The following is an 18,023-nucleotide window of genomic DNA, read 5'->3' on the forward strand; positions in this document are numbered from 1 at the left end:
GTACATTTTATGGCTTGCAACTTTGCATCAATTACATATGCACTGCCTCCAGATTTCTCCATCTGTTGCCAAATGGTGCCCTTTACAGAGAGACAAAGTCCAGTCAAGTCGCATCAAGATATTACTGTAATCCCTTCACTTAATTCAGCTCCACAACAGACCAATGTTAAGAACCAGAGAAACAACCACAAGCTGAAGATCTCAGGAGCTTTATGCACAATTTCTTTATTTTGATGGAAAATTTAGATTTTTGAATCGGACGTTGAGATTCAATAGAGATATGGGGACGCTTGGGACTGCTTTCTTTACATCCTTCCAAGTTTCCAAAAGGTTTATTTGCATTTTTGTCATTTGCAATGACTAACTCGTGCACCAGTGGAATATGACATGGGGGTGTTGAAGAAATTAGGTTGAGGAATTTTCAGGCCTTTTGGGATTTTCTTGGTTAGAGAAAAAAGCCACCAGGTGAGTTTTAACCATCGTGAGGTTGTTTATTTTTCATATGTCATATATTTCTGTCATCTGCGATGGTTTGGAAAAGGCAACGACTTTCATATTGTAATTTATAGAAATGCTGGATTGTAAAAAATAAAGTTTCAAAACTAATTAAAGTTGGATCTATTAAATGATGAAATATTTAAATAAGCAAGCTAAAGATCTCAGAAATTGATTTATAACAGTTTCATTATTAAAAATTAATAATAGTTTTTACATTACATTACATAAAATATTATAGTTGAACTAAAGAAAATCTATTTTTATATTTGGAATTATGAACAAAGTTATAATAGTGGTCTTGATGCAATGTTTCATCAAAAAAAAAATCAAATATTATGAAATAATCAAGCTCATCTCTGTTCCAATTGTTCCAAACCTGTATAAATTTATTTGCTGCTGAACACAAAAATATTTTGAAAAATGTTTGTAAACAAGCAAATCTGCAACATTGACTGGAAAAAATAATACTATGGAAGTCAATGGTGCCCCAGATCTGTTATTAACATTTATCAAAATATCTTCATTTGTAGTTAGCAGAACAAAGAAATGTATACAGGTTTGGGACAACTTGAGGGTGAGTAAATGACAAAAGCATTTTAATTTTTCGGTGAACTATCCCTTTAAGTGGTTTAAATTCAAAGTTATATGTTACACAAACTCACATACATGATCTTCGTTATCTAGGATATCATTCCGAAACCTTGCATGTCCAAATTGACTGTTTTTCAAGAAACAGAACGAAAATATTTATCTAACCAATGCTGAAGACAACTTGATTTTATCCATGCAGTTTCCCAAATGAAGTTTTGCTTAAAGTGAGTCAGATCCTCAGTACTACAGACTGCAGGGCTTTCACAGGAACAGAGGTGTGTGTTGACGTTGTCTGCCCTTTAAAGAGGAGGATTGATGCCAGACGCTGGTCAATACAACACAGGAATGAACTCGGATTAACTCACTCACCAGATCTTCTTAACATACACACAGTGTGACATTTGATGGAGTGTTTGCTGATGTCAAAAGCTTTACAACCACATTTGTGATAACTTTTTAACCACAGATGAATATTATGTGGTCTGAATTATAGTTAATAAAGTATTTATTACTAAACAGTTATTACAGTATTGCTTATACATAATATTATTTCTATAATTATATTGTAGCAATTATATATAATTATATATTAATTAAATGTATATTATATATTACTTCTAATTAGTTTGATGAGTCTTAAATAGGACCAAGGAAAGACAAAATATTGGGTTATTGGGAATGATGATATTAATATGCTTGTTATGTAATGAATACAGCTTTTCTCTCTGTTTATAGGAAAAGCTATGGGGTGTGGGGTCACAAAAACAAGTGAATTCAATAAAAGATATAACAAAGGTAAAACGCTTCAAATTCAAATGCATGCACTGTAAAAACTCAGCAAAGGGACGACCCCAGCCCGCTGGATTATAATTTAACCCATGCTGGGTTGTTTTGAGCCATTGCTGGGTCAAATATAAACATTTTCTGGGTTAATTTCAACCCAGCTGCTGAGCGCATCACTTTTTGACCCAACGCTGGGTTAAAAATAACCCAGTATTTTTTAGAGTGTGGCCAGTGATGTTTATAGATATAGTAATAGAGTTAAAATTATGATCATAACTCTTAAATGTTAACTTACAGCATGTGTAACTACAATGTCTTCTTTATAAAACAGATGGAAATGTCATCCCAGGTAAGATGTTACCAGTCTATTATTACAATTCATTTTTTAACTGCACGCACTGTTTTATATATATATATATATATATATATATATATATATATATATATATATATATATATATATATATATATATATATATATATATATATATATATATATATATATATATACAGTTGTGTTCAAAATTATTTAACCCCAACTGAAATTGATTGTTTTGGCCGGTTTGACATTGATTTTGATCATTCAGTCATCCTGCTTACAATTACATCAAAGAGGCATGTGTAGGTCAGACAAATATAACATAACATTTATAATGAAATAACCACAAATGTCTTTTCTGTGCTCACATCATTATCAGTTTTATTCAACCCCCAAGTGACATTCAATCTTAGTACTTAGTACAACATCCTTTTACAGTTAAAACAGCTTTTAAACGTAAAGCATAGCTTGACACAAGTGTCTTGCAGCGATCTACGGGTATCTTCGCCCATTCATCATGGGCAAAAGCCTCCAGTTCAGTCACATTCTTAGGCTTGCGCACTGCAACTGCTTTCTTTAAGTCCCACCAGAGGTTCTCAGTCGGATTTAAGTCTGGTGACTGCGATGGCCACTTCAAAATGTTCCCGCCTTTTTTCTGCAACCATGCTCTAGTGGATTTGGAGGTATGCTTGGGATCATTGTCCTGTTGAAAGGTCCAACGTCTCCCAAGCCTCAGGTTTGTGACGGACTGCAACACATTGTCATCCAATATCTCCTGGTACTGAAGAGACAACCCAGTCTCACGGCAAGTCGTGTTATAGTAACGAAAATTTTGATTCATTTATTCGTGTTTGATGACACGAATTTCCGCTGTTTTTCGTGTCTCTGGAGACGAATGTCTTTTTCGTCCTTCCCAGCACGAATTTCTATCAATGGCTGTTCGTGTCTGTGGCACGACTTTCTTTATCATGTCATTTTATATTTTGTTTTCTCATCGTTGTTTACTATTTTTTGACCATTGTCGCTTGGGGTTTGGGTTAGAATCACTTTCTGCGACTTCCTAACCCAAACCCCAGCTCTAACCCCAACTCCAGGCGAGAATAGTTTTAAAAGTGGACGAAAAACATGTAGAAACCAATGCAAAAATTGACATCCTAACGCAAACCCCGGATCTAACCCTAACCCCAAGCGACAATGATTTAAAAATAGGAAACAACGATGAGAAAACAAAATATAAAATGACACGATAAAGAAAGTCGTGCCACAGACACGAACAGCCATTGATAGAAATTCGTGCTGGGAAGGACGAAAAAGACATTCGTCTCCAGAGACACGAAAAACAGCGGAAATTCGTGTCATCAAACACGAATAAATGAATCAAAATTTTTCGTTACTATAACACGACTTCCCGTGAGACTGTGTTGGAAGAGAATTCATGGTACCTTGCACACGCTGAAGTTTCCCTGTACCTGCAGAAGCAAAACAGCCCCAAAGCATGATTGACCCCCCACCATGCTTCACAGTAGGCAAGGTGTTCTTTTCTTCATAGGCCTTGTTTTTCCTCCTCCAAACATAGCGTTGATCCATGGGCCCAAACAGTTCTAATTTTCCACAGAACACTATCCCAAAACTTCTGTGGTTTGTCCACATGACTTTTGGCATACTGCAGTCGACTCTTCTTATTCTTTGGAGACAGCAAGGGGGTGCGCCTGGGAGTTCTGGCATGGAGGCCTTCAGTACGCAGGGTGCGCCGTTTTGTCTGAGCAGAAACTTCAGTACCCACATCTGACAAATCTTTTCTCAGTTCCTCAGCAGTCACATGGGGACTTTTTTCCACTCTACGCTTCAGATAGCGCACAGCAGTCGCAGTTAGCATCTTTTTTCTGCCACCACCAGGAAGCGTTTCAACAGTGCCCTTTGCCTTGAATTTGCGAATGATGCTTCCTATGGTGTCTCTTGGTATGTTTAACATCTTTGCAATCTTCTTATAGCCATTGCCCTTCCTGTGAAGATTAATCACCTCTTCTCTTGTCTTCCTGGACCATTCTTTTGACTTCACCATGTTTGTAACCACACCAGTAAATGTTTAGAAGGAGTTGAGTATCACAGTCATTTTAAAGCTGCCTAATTGGTGCTTATTAGGCTTTATTGCTGTTCCCTGACATCCATAGGTGTTTTCAATACCTGATTGAAAACACTTCAATGAACCTCTGTTCTTCAGAGTGGTAGTTCTTTAAGGGGTTGAATAATTGTGTCAATGAAGAATTCACAAAAGAAACATTTACTACTATATTACAAAACCAATTGATGTAATTTTAGTTGCATATGGTTCTTTAAGAAGTCATTGTAGGATTTAATTCTGAATACAATTACAAATGTACACTAAATTCCCTAAAACCCTTAACAGCATTGGGGGTTGAATAATTTTGAACACAACTGTATATATATATATATATATATATATATATATATATATATATATATATATATATATATATATATATATATATATATATATATATATATATATATATATATATATATATATATAACAATTTCAACTTAATTGTTTTTCTAAGTTATGTCAACTTATCACAAGTCAAAACTTTAAAAAAAAGTAGGTTGAACTGACTTTTGCTGCATTTGTGTGAAACAAAACAATATCAGTAATATAAGAGCTTAAACCTCTATAACATTTTATCAACAAATATTTAGGTTCTTATCAGTTCTTATTTTGTGAAAAACCATAAATAATCAAAATATTCAGGTACAAAGAATTATGGGTATTTATCACAACATGATAACTTACAACTGATAATTTTAAGTTAATTTCACTTGAATGTTTTAGTTTAATGGATTTTATACGCTTAAAAGTTAAATGTTATTATTAATAATATTAAGTAATGTTTACTTCATTGTTTAAAGGCAGGGTGCATGATCTCTGAAAGCCATTGTTGACATTTGAAATCACCTAAACAAACACGCCCCTACCCCAATAGAATCGGGACCTTCTTTTGATAGACCCGCCCCACACATACGCAACCCAGGCAACGATGTTGGTTAGTAGACACGCCCCTTACTGCTGATTGGCTACAAGTGTGTTTTGGTAGTTGGCCCCATAGATATGTATAAAGGCTAGATGTCTCGTCCGCGCTGCTGGCCAATTGAGTGGAACGTCCGCATTTTCGCGGCCATCTTACCACATTACGCTCGCTCACTCGTAGCATTGAGTTTTAATGGTAGGCCTACAGGTACTTTTGGATGACCATGGCTTGCTTAGTTTTTTGCCGATTTTCAAACGGTTTGGTTTGTTATAAACGTCAAAGATGTACCTATGACACTTAAACTATGACACTTATACTAAAAAAATTGAAAAAAATCTTGAAAAATGTTAGAGCATCCAGAATTATAGCCACGTTAATAACGTTTGAAAGAAACCAAACCGTTTGGGGATTGGTGGAAGGTTGAGCGGGTTGTGGTCATTTAAAAGTACCTGCACCATTGAACTCGGTGCTTAGAGTGAGCGGGCTGTCTGAGGTGGGATGGCCGCCAGGTGGGGATGTTAGACACTCCGCCATAAGACATCTAGCCTTTATACATATCTATGGTTGGCCCAACTCCCTTTTCCAAATGCTCCCTTTAACAAATGTTCTTTCCTTTTTTATGCAGCTGCCATAAGTAAGTGAATCTATTTTTTTCAAGACACAACATTTGTGTTTGTAGGACATTTGTAGAGTTTGTAAAGAGCTTGCCCCATCACTGGCACAAACAACACTGCTTACATCAGCTGGAGCTCAGTCAGATTCATTTAAATATTTTGATTCTTTATTGTCTATGGCATGTAGATGTAATCTTAGTGCCATGACTTTAAAACCTCTACACTGATAACAAACACATTAAAGTAGTTGATAGAGCATTAAAAAGTCATGGAGTAGAGAACACACACTGATAAAATGTATAGCTTGAATACATTTGCATGAATATATGTAATGAAAACTACCATAAAATTAAATATACACTCTAAAAAATGCTGGATTATTTTCAACCCAGCATTAGGTCAAGAAGGACAAACACAGTTGTTGAGTTAAATAAATGTTTATATTCGACCCAACAATGGGTTAAACAACACAGCATAAGTTACATCCCAACGGACTGGGTTTGTCCCTTTTTGACCCAACGCTGGGTTGATAATAACCCAGCATTATGTAGAGTCTAGTAAAGATGTTTTTCTTGTCTCTTGGAAGCAATAAGGGCCGCAGTAATAATCCAGCGTTGGTATCGGCAGTATGTGTCCCGTATGGAGGTGAGGCGCAGATATACCTGGAACATCTTCCAGTCCATGGAGTACTCAGACCTTCAAGATCAGATCAAAGTATGGATGGATGTATTATGAACTTTATCTTCAACTGCAATACAGTGTTGATTTATGTCTTTTTCCATCCTCCAAACAGTTATACAATTTTCTGGGATACCTGGTGGATAACTTCACTCCATCAAGCAGTGAAAGTAAAGCACTTCTCACAAACAAACACACATAATCTACATATTCGACTACAAGCCGTTTCTCAGTGTAAAAGCATTTTCTATATTGTAGGAAACCTGATCTCACATATCTTCAGAGAGCACCATGTATGCCGAGATGCGGAGTGGGAGAGATATTTTAGCTACACTAATATCGATGTGCCGGACATTTACTCTGGTCCACGGTTGACCTTTCCACTAGACATGGATCAAGCTGCAAATCTTGTAGAGGCCTTTAAAAACAAACAAGTAGGAGAATGCTTTAAATATGCATTTTAAATGTGACAAACATAGATCCATTCATCTAGGAAATGTTGCCATCATCCCAGTCTTTAACAATGTGCTTGTCTGTTTCTCCGAGCAGCAGCTTCATTCTCGTTACGTCCTTCAGCTTCTTCTTGAAACGTGGAAGCTGCTTCGTGTTATGCCAAACATTAACCGAGTCTCCACATGCCATAGCAAAGAAATCACAATTTGTGGTAAGTTTTAGATACATACATGTAAACATTAAGGGCTAGATTTACTAAACGGAGAAAATAATCTCGGGAACGCAATTTCAAAAAAGTGCCAATAGGAGTTGTAATATCTGCAGGTTATTTAAAAAAGGCACAAATTGAATAACAAAGGTGCAAAAGCTGATTTTCATAATGACCAACGCAATCTACTAAGAGCAGGGCAAATGAGTTCAGGGTCCAAATAAGCAGAGCTGATCAGATTGGAGCAAATGACCTGTCTAATTTTGTTTTGATGCATATTGCACATTTTCTGTTAATCCAATAAAACTCATTTCCCTACTGAAATATTATTGTGTCCTTTAGATCAAAATGAAATTGCTGATCCAAACACCCAAATATTTATAAATGAAAATCATGGAAATTGTCAGGGCAGGGGTGCCCAAACTTTTGCATATGACTGTTTAATGAGAAAAGGATAGGGCCTAGAACGGATCCCTACGGTACGCCATATTTAACCTGAGAGTAACATGACTTTTCCCTTATTTGCATGAACAAAGTGATATCAGACAGTTAAATACGATCCAAACCAGGTAAACGCCTAACCACTAATGCCAACATAGATTTTTATGTCAATTGAGTATGATTGTGTGATTTAGTGTTTTAAAGGGTGCACTACGGTCTAGTAATATAATAATTGAGATTGCATCACAATTGGATGTTGAAAGGAGGTTATTTGTAACTCTAAGCAGTGCTGTCTATGTGCTATGGTGTGGCCTGAATCTTGATTCATGAAGTGTCACTTTTAAAACTTTATTTCAGGTGATTTACATGGACAGTTAGAGGACTTGCTACTCATATTTTACAAGGTGGGTTATTGAACCATTTCACACAACTTTGGATTTGAGGTTTGGATTTGTGTTTTGGTTATTCTGAATGTTTACAGAATGGAATGCCATCATTGGAAAAACCTTACATCTTCAATGGAGACTATGTGGACCGAGGCAAAGATTCAATTGAGATTCTTCTCACATTGTTTGCGTTTTTACTTGTATATCCGGGAGATGTTTATCTTAATCGAGGAAACCATGAAGACCACATTATTAATCTGAGGTAACAAATGCATTCACTTAAAACAAAAATTATATAGATTACTTACCTGCAGTGACGGTTGGTGACTTCTTTTTCTGAGGGCGCTCGATGCGAAGTTTATAACAACACGTATGTAGCCGGTCATGTGTGTGGTTTGGGTTCTCGCATAATCTCATGCGTAATCAGAGTTTACTGTCAAGGGAGTGTCTTGCGTGTATTTTGTGAACGTGAGCGTATCTTTTATCATAAAGAGTTTTGACGTGTGTGCAGCAGGCACTTACTTTGACAAAACACATGATGCACATGGTTTACATGATGCAACAAACACATATTTTGAAAACGCAAGCAATACACATGACACTCCGTCCGAACACATATTTTGAATTAGCACCCTTCAGATGAGCAGTCACGAGCCGCCACTGCTTACCTGACTAATTTTGCTAAAAGATCTCAGTTATATCTCCTGCTAGTGTTGGCTAGTGATACATATACTGTAGACTTTTTGCCAATCAGCATCATGGACCAAAATTATTCAATTTATAAACGTTAGAAATGTCAAATCAAATCACCTTTATTGTTATTCTATTATCCTAAATTGTTTTATATTTTTACCATAATACACACAAAATACTTGCTTTACCAATTATTTACAATTTTTATGGTTTATTTAATACATGGTGTCTTCCAAATTGACACCTAGATCATTTTAAGCAAATCTTTATCTATTTATAGGTATGGCTTCACCAAAGAAGTACTGAAGAAATACAAGGTTGGTTTCTTTATAATTCTTTACAAGCTCTGTATGTACACAATCAACCATGTGGTGTTAGGTTGCTTATCTTTATTATTAAACGTTGTTTTAGCACTTTGTTTCCACGAATGGCATCTATAAATTGCAAGTGGCCAATTCAGTCAGCGGCTTAAGGTTTAAAGGAGGAAACTCGGTTGAGTTCTCCTGCAGTTATTTGTGGGTCAGTCCATGTTAAGAGGATTACTTTTAGTACAGCAAAAAGACTTAAAGATGTTGGACATTCTTTCACTCCCTCATTACCTTACATTACCAGTACATCACAAGAAGCTCATTAATATCTCATTTATTATTCCTGTGAATGCTGGCTAGTGATACATATAGTAGATACATATAGTACATAATATTAGTGTTTGTAGCTATATGCAATTATGCAATTATTGTAAATAAACCACATAGCTTTTGGCCAATCAGCAAATTATTCATTTTATAAACCTTATAGAAATGTCAAATCAAATCACCTTTATTGTTACACTACATGGTTTGGTCCATACGCATGACAGTGTAACTTACAAAGGTACACAATACAAGTTATACAAAATGCATATGTACAATACAGTAAATATACAGTATACACCCACATTTTACAAATATACACTATACAGGAAACGCCATATATACATAAGACAGCAGATGCAATATACCCAATACGGTATACACAAAATATTCAACATATACATCAGACATCACACACAATATTCACAAAACACTGTACGGTATATAAAATATATACACAAGACAGCATACACAATACAGTATACAACATATACATAAGACAGCATACACAATACAGTATACAATATATACACAAGACAGCATACACAATACAGTATACAAAATATACACAAGACAGCGTACACAATAAAGTATAAAATATATACATAAGACAGCATACACAATACGGTATACACTAAATATTTACAATACAATATACACAAATATGCATAGAACACAGTACACCATATGATATACACTATACAGTACACAGAATATATACATAATAACATACACAATAAACACAATGTGGTATACATATTATACACAGTATAGACATAATACAGCAGACACAGTTTACAGAATGAGATACACACGATATATACAGGTGCATGGTCATATAATTAGAATATCAGCAAAAAGTTTATTTTTTTTCACTAATTCCAAAAGTGAAACTTGTATATTATATTCATTTATTAATTCATTACAAACAGACTGATATATTTCAGAAGTTTATTTCTTTTACCTTTGATGATTATAAATGACAACTAAGGAAAATCCCAAATTCTATATCTTAGAAAATTAGAATATTACTAAAGACCAATACAAAGAAAGGATTTTTAGAAATCTGGGCCAACTGAAAAGTATGAGCATGTACAGCACTCAATACTTAGTTGGGCCTTCTTTTGCCTGAATTACTTCAGCATTGCGGCGTGGCATGGAGTCGATCAGTCTGTGGCACTGCTCAGATGTTATGAGAGCCCAGGTTGCTCTGATAGTGGCCTTCAGCTCTTCTGCATTGTTGGGTCTGGCATATCGCATCTTCCTCTGCACAATACCCCACAGGTTTTCTATGTGGTTAAGGTCAGGCGAGTTTGCCAATTAAGAACAGGGATACCGTAATCCTTAAACCAGGTACTGGTAGCTTTGGCATGGTGTGCAGGTGCAAAGTCCTGTTGGAAAATGAAATCTCCATAAAGTTGGTCAGCAGCAGGTAGCATGAAGTGCTCTAAAACGTCCTGGTATATGGCTGCGTTGACCTTGGACCTCAGAAAACAAATTGGACCAACACCAGCAGATGACATGGCACCCCAAATCATTACTGACTGTCGTAACTTTACACTGGACATCAAGCTACGTGGATTGTGTTCCTCTCCTCATTTCCTCCAGATTCTGGGACCCTGATTTCCAAAGGAAATGCTAAATTTATTTCACCACTTTCAGCTGCTCCCGACAAGCTGGATGGTGCCTTGCATGGCTGACACTGCTGTCATTAATGAGTGAGTAAGTGAATGGGTGAATGTAAGGCATTTTGTAAAGCACTTTGGATGGCCATGGGTCTGTTGAAAGCGTTTTATAAATGCAGTCCATTTACCATTTACCATCAGAGAACATAACTTTGGACCACTCAGCAACAGTCCAGAAGTGAGACGCTTCTGATGCTGTCTGTTGTGCAAGAGTGGTTTGACACATGGAATGCGACAGCTGAAACCCATGTTTTGCATACATCTGAGCGTAGTGGTTCTTGAAGCTGCAGTTCACTCTTTTTTGAATGGGTATTATTTGACAATCCTCTCTAGGGTGCGGTTATCCCTATTGCTTGTACAATTTTTGCTACCACATCTTTTCCTTCCCTTCGCCTCTCTATTAATGTGCTTGGACACAGAGCTCTGTGAACAGCTAGTCTCTTTTGCAATAACCTTTTGGTTCTTGCCCTCCTTGTGCAAGGTGTTAATGGTCGTCTTTTGGACAACTGTCAAGTCAGCAGTCCTCCCCATGATTGTGTAGCCTACAGAACTAGACTGAGAGACCATTTAAAGGCCTTTGCAGGTGTTTTGAGTTAATTAGCTGATTAGCTGATAAACTTTAACCTTTTTACAATATTCTAATTTTCTGAGATACTGAATTTGATATTTTCCTTAGTTGTCAGTTCTAATCATCAAAATTAAAAGAACATTTGAAATATAACTTTTTGATAATATTCTATTTAAATGACCAGCACCTGTACATAATACTTCATACACAATAATATACACATTATACATGACATAATAGCAGACACATTATACACAATAAAGTATACGCAATATATACAAAAATCTTTATACACATCTATACAACTATACTACAGTACACAATATAGAATGCACAATACAAAGTATATATAATAATGGATTTGTACAATACAGTATATGATAAACACCTCTCATTCTGAATTCCTTTAAGATGCATGGAAAGCGAATCCTTAAATTACTTCAGAAGATCTTCAGCTGGTTGCCTTTAGTGACAGTGATTGATCACAGAGTGCTGGTGGTTCATGGAGGAATCTCAGACTCAACTGATCTTGCTCTGATAGCTCGAGTGGACAGGCACAAGGTAAGTCGAATAAATGTTCAGCATGTCCTTAAAGCCCAATGATACAACCTGATTAAAGTGATCACTTGCTTTTTTCAGTACGTCTCTGCCCTGAGACCTTCAAAGAAGACCAACACATCACGCAGTAACCTGTATGCACCCGCTGAGGTCTACGACGAGACGATGATCTGTAAAAACAGACGAGGTTCCATGACGTTTCCCAAACCGTTCGGCTCTCGAGATTGTTTCCAGAGACGCTCGCTGCAAAACTTCTCAGCTGCCATCGTTCGGACCGTTGAGGAGGAGCTCGAGGTCCGTCGCAGACAAGCAAGTCTGTCCAGCTTCAGCAAGTCTCATAACCTTCTAGCCTCGGCTCTCTCCTCCGAGTCTGAACCAGAATCCTCCGAATTCGCAGACACCAACATTGATGAGTGGAAACAGGTGGGTTCATTGATTAATGTGTGGGTATGAATCATTTCAGCATTGTAAGTTGGGTCTGTGGACAACCAACATTTGGTCCCATCAGATTTTGGATCTGTTATGGAGTGACCCCATGTCTCAGGACGGCTGTATTCCCAATGAGGTCCGTGGTGGAGGCTGTTACTGGGGTCCGGATGTCACCGAAGACTTTCTGAATAGACACAACCTCCAGCTGATCATCCGCTCACATGAGTGCAAGCAGGATGGATATGAGTTCTGCCATAATCGTAAGGTACGGGGTGCCATGATTCAAAATTGATAATAAAGGTAACATTTCTCCATTTTTCAGATTCTCCAAAGGTGTATGTAAACCTTTAATGGTCTCAGCTTTATGAAACAGATCTAACAGATGTCTCTATGTATAATATGTGATTTTCAGGTCCTCACGCTCTTCTCAGCCTCTAACTACTATGAAGTCGGCAGCAACAGAGGAGCTTTCATCAGACTCGGTCCTGATCTCGTGCCTTACTTTGTTCAGTATCAAGCCACACGTTTGACCCGAGGACTGAACTTTCCACAGAGGTACTGACATCAGGTCATACAATAATGCTGGGTTATATTCAACCCAGTGTTGGGTCAGAAAGGGACATAAAGAATTGAAAATAATCCAGCATTTTACAAAAATGAGATTTTCATCTTACACTGTCGGAAAAACGGTCCCTAGCTATTACTAGGGCAGTACCCTTACAATGCAACGGTGTACTTTTTAAAGGATACCACCCCAAGGACAGCTAGGGAACATTTTTCTCACAGTGTAAATGTAGTGTTTGGTATGTTAAATTTGTTTAATACAGTTTCATTGTCATCTTACCTCATTTGTTTATGATCTTTCAGTGTCAAAGGCTCAGAGCACACGGCTCTTAAAGTCCTGCGAGAGCAACTGTTTGCACACAAGTCTGATTTAATCAGTGCCTTTCAAGAGTTTGATCAAGAGAACACAGGTACAGAAAAACATCCTATAAATAAATGCAATTTTTTGCCTTAAAGCTCCATTATGTGAATTTTAGAAGGATCTCTTGACAGAAATGCAATATAATCAGGGCCGTTTCTGGCATAGGCGAACTAGGCTGTCGCCTAGGGCCCTACCAGCTGCAGGTGGCACCAAAGAATGCATACCTGTATATATTTTGGCTGTTTCTCAATTCCAAGAATGCAAAGAACGAACTTGCGTTCTCGTGGAGATCGGTCTTGCCAAGCGATCTAGGAAGAACAAACTCAGAAGGTCGCCAGAACACAAAACGCACTTGTGAGAATTGAGAGGTGTGCGATCTTCCTGTTGGTCATCTGACCTTCCCAGATTCAACATCGCTATATTCATAAATTGAACAAACATATATATATATATATTATGTCATTTTGTAATGCCAAATATTTAAATATTTCAGATACCTTGTCAAGAAATATTTTAATCTAAAATAAGGAACTCAATTAAGATTAGTTGTTCTATGCAATAAAACATACATTTAAATATCAAATTTGCGTTTTTTTTTAATTTAATGCTTAAAATATTTACAACTTAAAGTTGTGCGTAGCGCTTCCTCCGCCATTGTTTTGCCGCAATGACTTCTGGGGCGTAAGAAGTCACCTAGTCTCAGCCTCAGACGTCACACCCACAGACTGTTGGCTAAACGTCTGATGTTTTTCGTACACTTTTCTGGAAACCCTGTGAGAATGTCAAAGTCGTCTTTGATTGGTTGAAATAAACCGGATTTCCAGGAGACGCGAGTGTCGCGATTAGTTTCGGTCCCTGGAAAACAAAACTCTGACGTTCCATTGAGGAAGAGAATCAGTCGTGTTCACGTGGATAATAATGACCAGTTATCATGATCAGCTAAACATTGGATTCTCAAAAATATGCAAAGTTCGCAGCATAGACTCTCTAAAAGACGTCCAAGAGTTTTGCTTGAGGCAGTTAGTGGAGTCAAAAAGTTTGGTTCTCCTGAATTGCTTGTATGTGTTAAAAAGTGGAGAGATATGCTTCAAACAGACGTTTAACGGGAGCGTCTCATTGGGGTTGGCTGTTGATGAAATGCACAACGTTGTCCTATGGTGAGTAATGTTGTTTATTTAGATGCTATTCGGTTTGGGCTGGTTATTTCAATAACTGACTTGTTGCCAGCCGGCTCGTTTTTGTAGGGAGTCCGAAACGTGACGCTAGATAAAAAACAAACTGATTGGTTGTTTGACATGTCGGTCAAACAGCTCATGGGCAGGCTTTGTCCAGAAAAAGCAGCGAAAAACACCAAACCGCATACCAAAAGAGTTTTTTTGTGATTGTTGTGGGCAAAAATCCTTGATCTTGCAGCACGTTTTCTTTAAAAAAAATTGTGATGGAATGTGAAGAATATTTATGTAATTTTATGCGATGAAATTACGGGTATTTGCAAAAATTGCGAGAACTTGCAAAAACTGTGAGAACTTGCAAAAACTGTTTGTAGCTTTTGCAGCTTTTCAATGATGTTCACGTCACATAATCATGTCACTTCATAATGTTCCCATGGCAACAGGGGACATGGATGCACTTGTGTGAAGTAAATGCATCATTTTTTAACTTTCTGATAAGATATATGCGACTTTTTGCTACAAAAATGCGGGGATTATGAAATCATGCAAGCCCGCATATTTTGTGTGCAAAAATCTGTAATTTATGCTGGAAAGTGTGGTGTATTTGAAAAAATGTGGCCCCCGCATAAATATGCAGACTTTGGCTTATTATTGAATCATGCGATTGCATAATCATGTTTTTATGGAGGGACTGAACTTTTATGTTTCGAAAGGGAGTGGTGAGCTGTGGACTGTGCCGCTGGTTGCACCGCTCACCGCTAGATGTCGCTAAAATCTACACAGTGGACCTTTATTGTGTACAGGCTGTGTTATTATCTGAAAACATTAGGGTTTCTCAATACTTTACATTTCTGGTCTGTTATTTGATGCTTCATACAGTAAGTTTCGTAAGAAGAACAAAACTGCTTTTTGAGAAAAGATGTGACTAATATGTGACCCTGCCAGTAAAAACCCAGCTAACGTCATTTTTTGTGATTTAGGCCAGTGTTTCCCAATCCTGGTCCTCGAGGCCCCCCTCCCAGAAAGTTTTAGATGTCTCCTTATTTAACACACCTGATTTAACTCATCAGCTTGTTAGGGAGACATGTTTACCATTTTGGAAGGAGGCTAATAAGTTGAATCAGGTGTTTTAAATAAGGAGACATGTAAAACTTTCTGGGAGGGGGGCCTCGAGGACCAGGATTGGGAAGCAATGATTTAGGCTACCATTTTCTACAAAAAATCATCCTACATGATGTAAAGAACGTTCTGTGAAAATGAAACCTGTATTTCACAGACAGTGTCACTATTATTTATATATTATAGTTTCAAATCTTCATTCAGGTTCCTTTCACTGATCTTTGATCTCACAGGATTGATCTCTTTGGATGACTGGGCCGATGCTATAGAGCGAGTCCTGCACTTGGATCTTCCCTGGCGAGTTCTCCATCCACAGTTAGTGTCCAACAGCACTGATGAGACGCTTAATTATCACGCCTGGTTCCGCGATCTCGCCCTAAAAAAGCCCAGCTGTGAGGTAATGAATAGATTTATAGAAATGAATCTTCTGTCTTTAGGGTTTCTTGATTGCTGTCTAGTATTGTACTTGTACAAAAAAGACTCGTAATTGTTTTTCATTACAGCACATTGAGCAGAAATTGCTGGAGACTCTGTACAGACATCGATCCACAATGGAGACCATCTTCAGAATAGTGGACACAGATAATTCAGGTATAGTCTTCAGATAATAATATTAAAGATATCAAGGTTATATTTTCACAGAATGTTCTTTACATTACATAGGATTATATGATATACAAAAAATGACTTTACACATGTTTTCACACATATATAAATTATGCCCGACAGGGTTTATCACATTGGAGAATTTCCGTCAGACATTGAAACTGCTCAGTGCCTATCTAACAATGGAGATTTCTGATGATGCCATCAATGAGTTGGTTGTCAACACAGACGCAAATAATGACGGTAACATCGACATTGATGAGTTCATGGAGGCTTTTCGGTTAGTGGACAAAAGCAGGCTTGAGAGAAGCAGAAGTCTGTTAAGGTTTAAGCAAGAAAACCAGGACCAACCTCAAGAGGAACAAACCCCACAGACTGCTGAATTTCTGGATCCACATATCACAGGTTCTTTAGATCCACAAACTGCAGATTGTTTGGATTTAAAGACTGATGTCAATAAAATTTCCTACACCACAATAATTATTGATAAGTGACACTATTGTAAAATCTAGGCATGGATGAAGCTTCATACCTACAGTGCTTATAAACAGGATACAAATTTGGGAAAGGATGTTTTTGGATTGGCAGATGTGCACTTTCATATGAAATGTTTTGCCTATACAATTGAACATACATTATGTAATCAAAATTAATTTTTGTCTCCAAATTTTTTTTAATAATAACTACGTTGTTACAGGATCAGTTTATGGCACCAATGGACTGCCATAGTAGAAAAAAATACAATGGAAGTTGATGGGTGCCGTCAAATGTTCATTTATTAATATATCTTCATTTAGTAATAATGTCTTTTATTTCTGTATAAGTGTGCTAAGCAGCCATGTTTCCAGTAAAATTCATTTTAGTCAAAGAGGCGTGATGATATTTGGCCTTGTGCTATTACAAGAAACAAATTTATTGCATAAAATAGAGTGGTGTAAAAAACCTCAGATCCATTATATGCAAAAAATTGTTATGCCATCTGTTAGAAAGTAGTTTTTTTTGTAAGTATGTGTGCGGCTCACGTTACTGAAAATGATTTTTGAGGATGTTATTACCACAGTCGCTGATTCACACGTTTACAGTGTCAGTCTTTTTGTGTAGTCATAATGCTGATGCAAAACGATTTTCATATCAAGTAAGCAAAAACCATGTGTTCTTTGTCACATGCAGAGTTTGGGGGGTAGCGGGGCATTGACCCCTACAAGAGCCAATTTTGATTTTGTCTGAGCTATTAATGAAATAGAAATATAAGAATTCATATTTTATTTGAATAATCTTGATATTTTGATTTGATTTTATAAACTTCATTAATCCAAGAGGGAAATTTAGCAGGTCACAGCAGCATTGTATAACATGTAAAAGCATAAATAATACATCATAAAAAATACAATTTACAACACACCATCTAATTTTCGTCCAGTATCAATTTGCAAAGCATTATAATTAGACATCCCATAGAATTTATCATCTTATATAACGCTGGTTGTACTACAATCTAATAGAAGTTGGTAAAAAGCTAATTCTCTCTATACAACGTGGATGAATTAATTTTATGCTGTAGGAACTCATGTGAGCTTTCATGTATTTTAATAGAAAAATATAGTAAGTAACTTGAGGCTAA

At 36.9% G+C, this 18,023-nt stretch overlaps 1 protein-coding gene across 1 annotated transcript; it reads left to right on the forward strand.

Annotated features, from left to right (window-relative positions):
- Positions 1-7: 7 nt before the first annotated feature.
- ppef2a (protein phosphatase with EF-hand domain 2a) lies at positions 8-17,628 on the forward strand. The gene is made up of 18 exons (XM_055200780.2): positions 8-465; positions 1,825-1,884; positions 2,204-2,221; positions 6,436-6,563; positions 6,643-6,697; positions 6,786-6,961; positions 7,077-7,191; positions 7,987-8,033; positions 8,111-8,277; positions 8,989-9,025; positions 12,005-12,154; positions 12,233-12,574; positions 12,660-12,845; positions 12,993-13,135; positions 13,448-13,554; positions 16,030-16,193; positions 16,300-16,387; positions 16,526-17,628. The coding sequence occupies exons 2-18, from the start codon at positions 1,833-1,835 to the stop codon at positions 16,894-16,896; spliced, it is 2,346 nt and encodes a 781-aa protein (XP_055056755.2). The 5' UTR covers positions 8-465; positions 1,825-1,832; the 3' UTR covers positions 16,897-17,628.
- Positions 17,629-18,023: the final 395 nt, after the last annotated feature.

This window comes from Misgurnus anguillicaudatus, chromosome 22, assembly GCF_027580225.2.
Source record: "Misgurnus anguillicaudatus chromosome 22, ASM2758022v2, whole genome shotgun sequence".
Lineage (NCBI taxonomy): Eukaryota > Metazoa > Chordata > Actinopteri > Cypriniformes > Cobitidae > Misgurnus > Misgurnus anguillicaudatus.

Bases quoted from the DNA above. Each gene is read 5' to 3' on its own strand.
- ppef2a (XM_055200780.2), top strand. From the start codon at position 1,833: ATGGGGTGTGGGGTCACAAAAACAAGTGAATTCAATAAAAGATATAAC. The intron at 13,555-16,029 runs GTACAGAAAAAC...TTGATCTCACAG, and splicing joins GTTTGATCAAGAGAACACAG to GATTGATCTCTTTGGATGAC. The intron at 16,194-16,299 runs GTAATGAATAGA...TTTTCATTACAG, and splicing joins TAAAAAAGCCCAGCTGTGAG to CACATTGAGCAGAAATTGCT.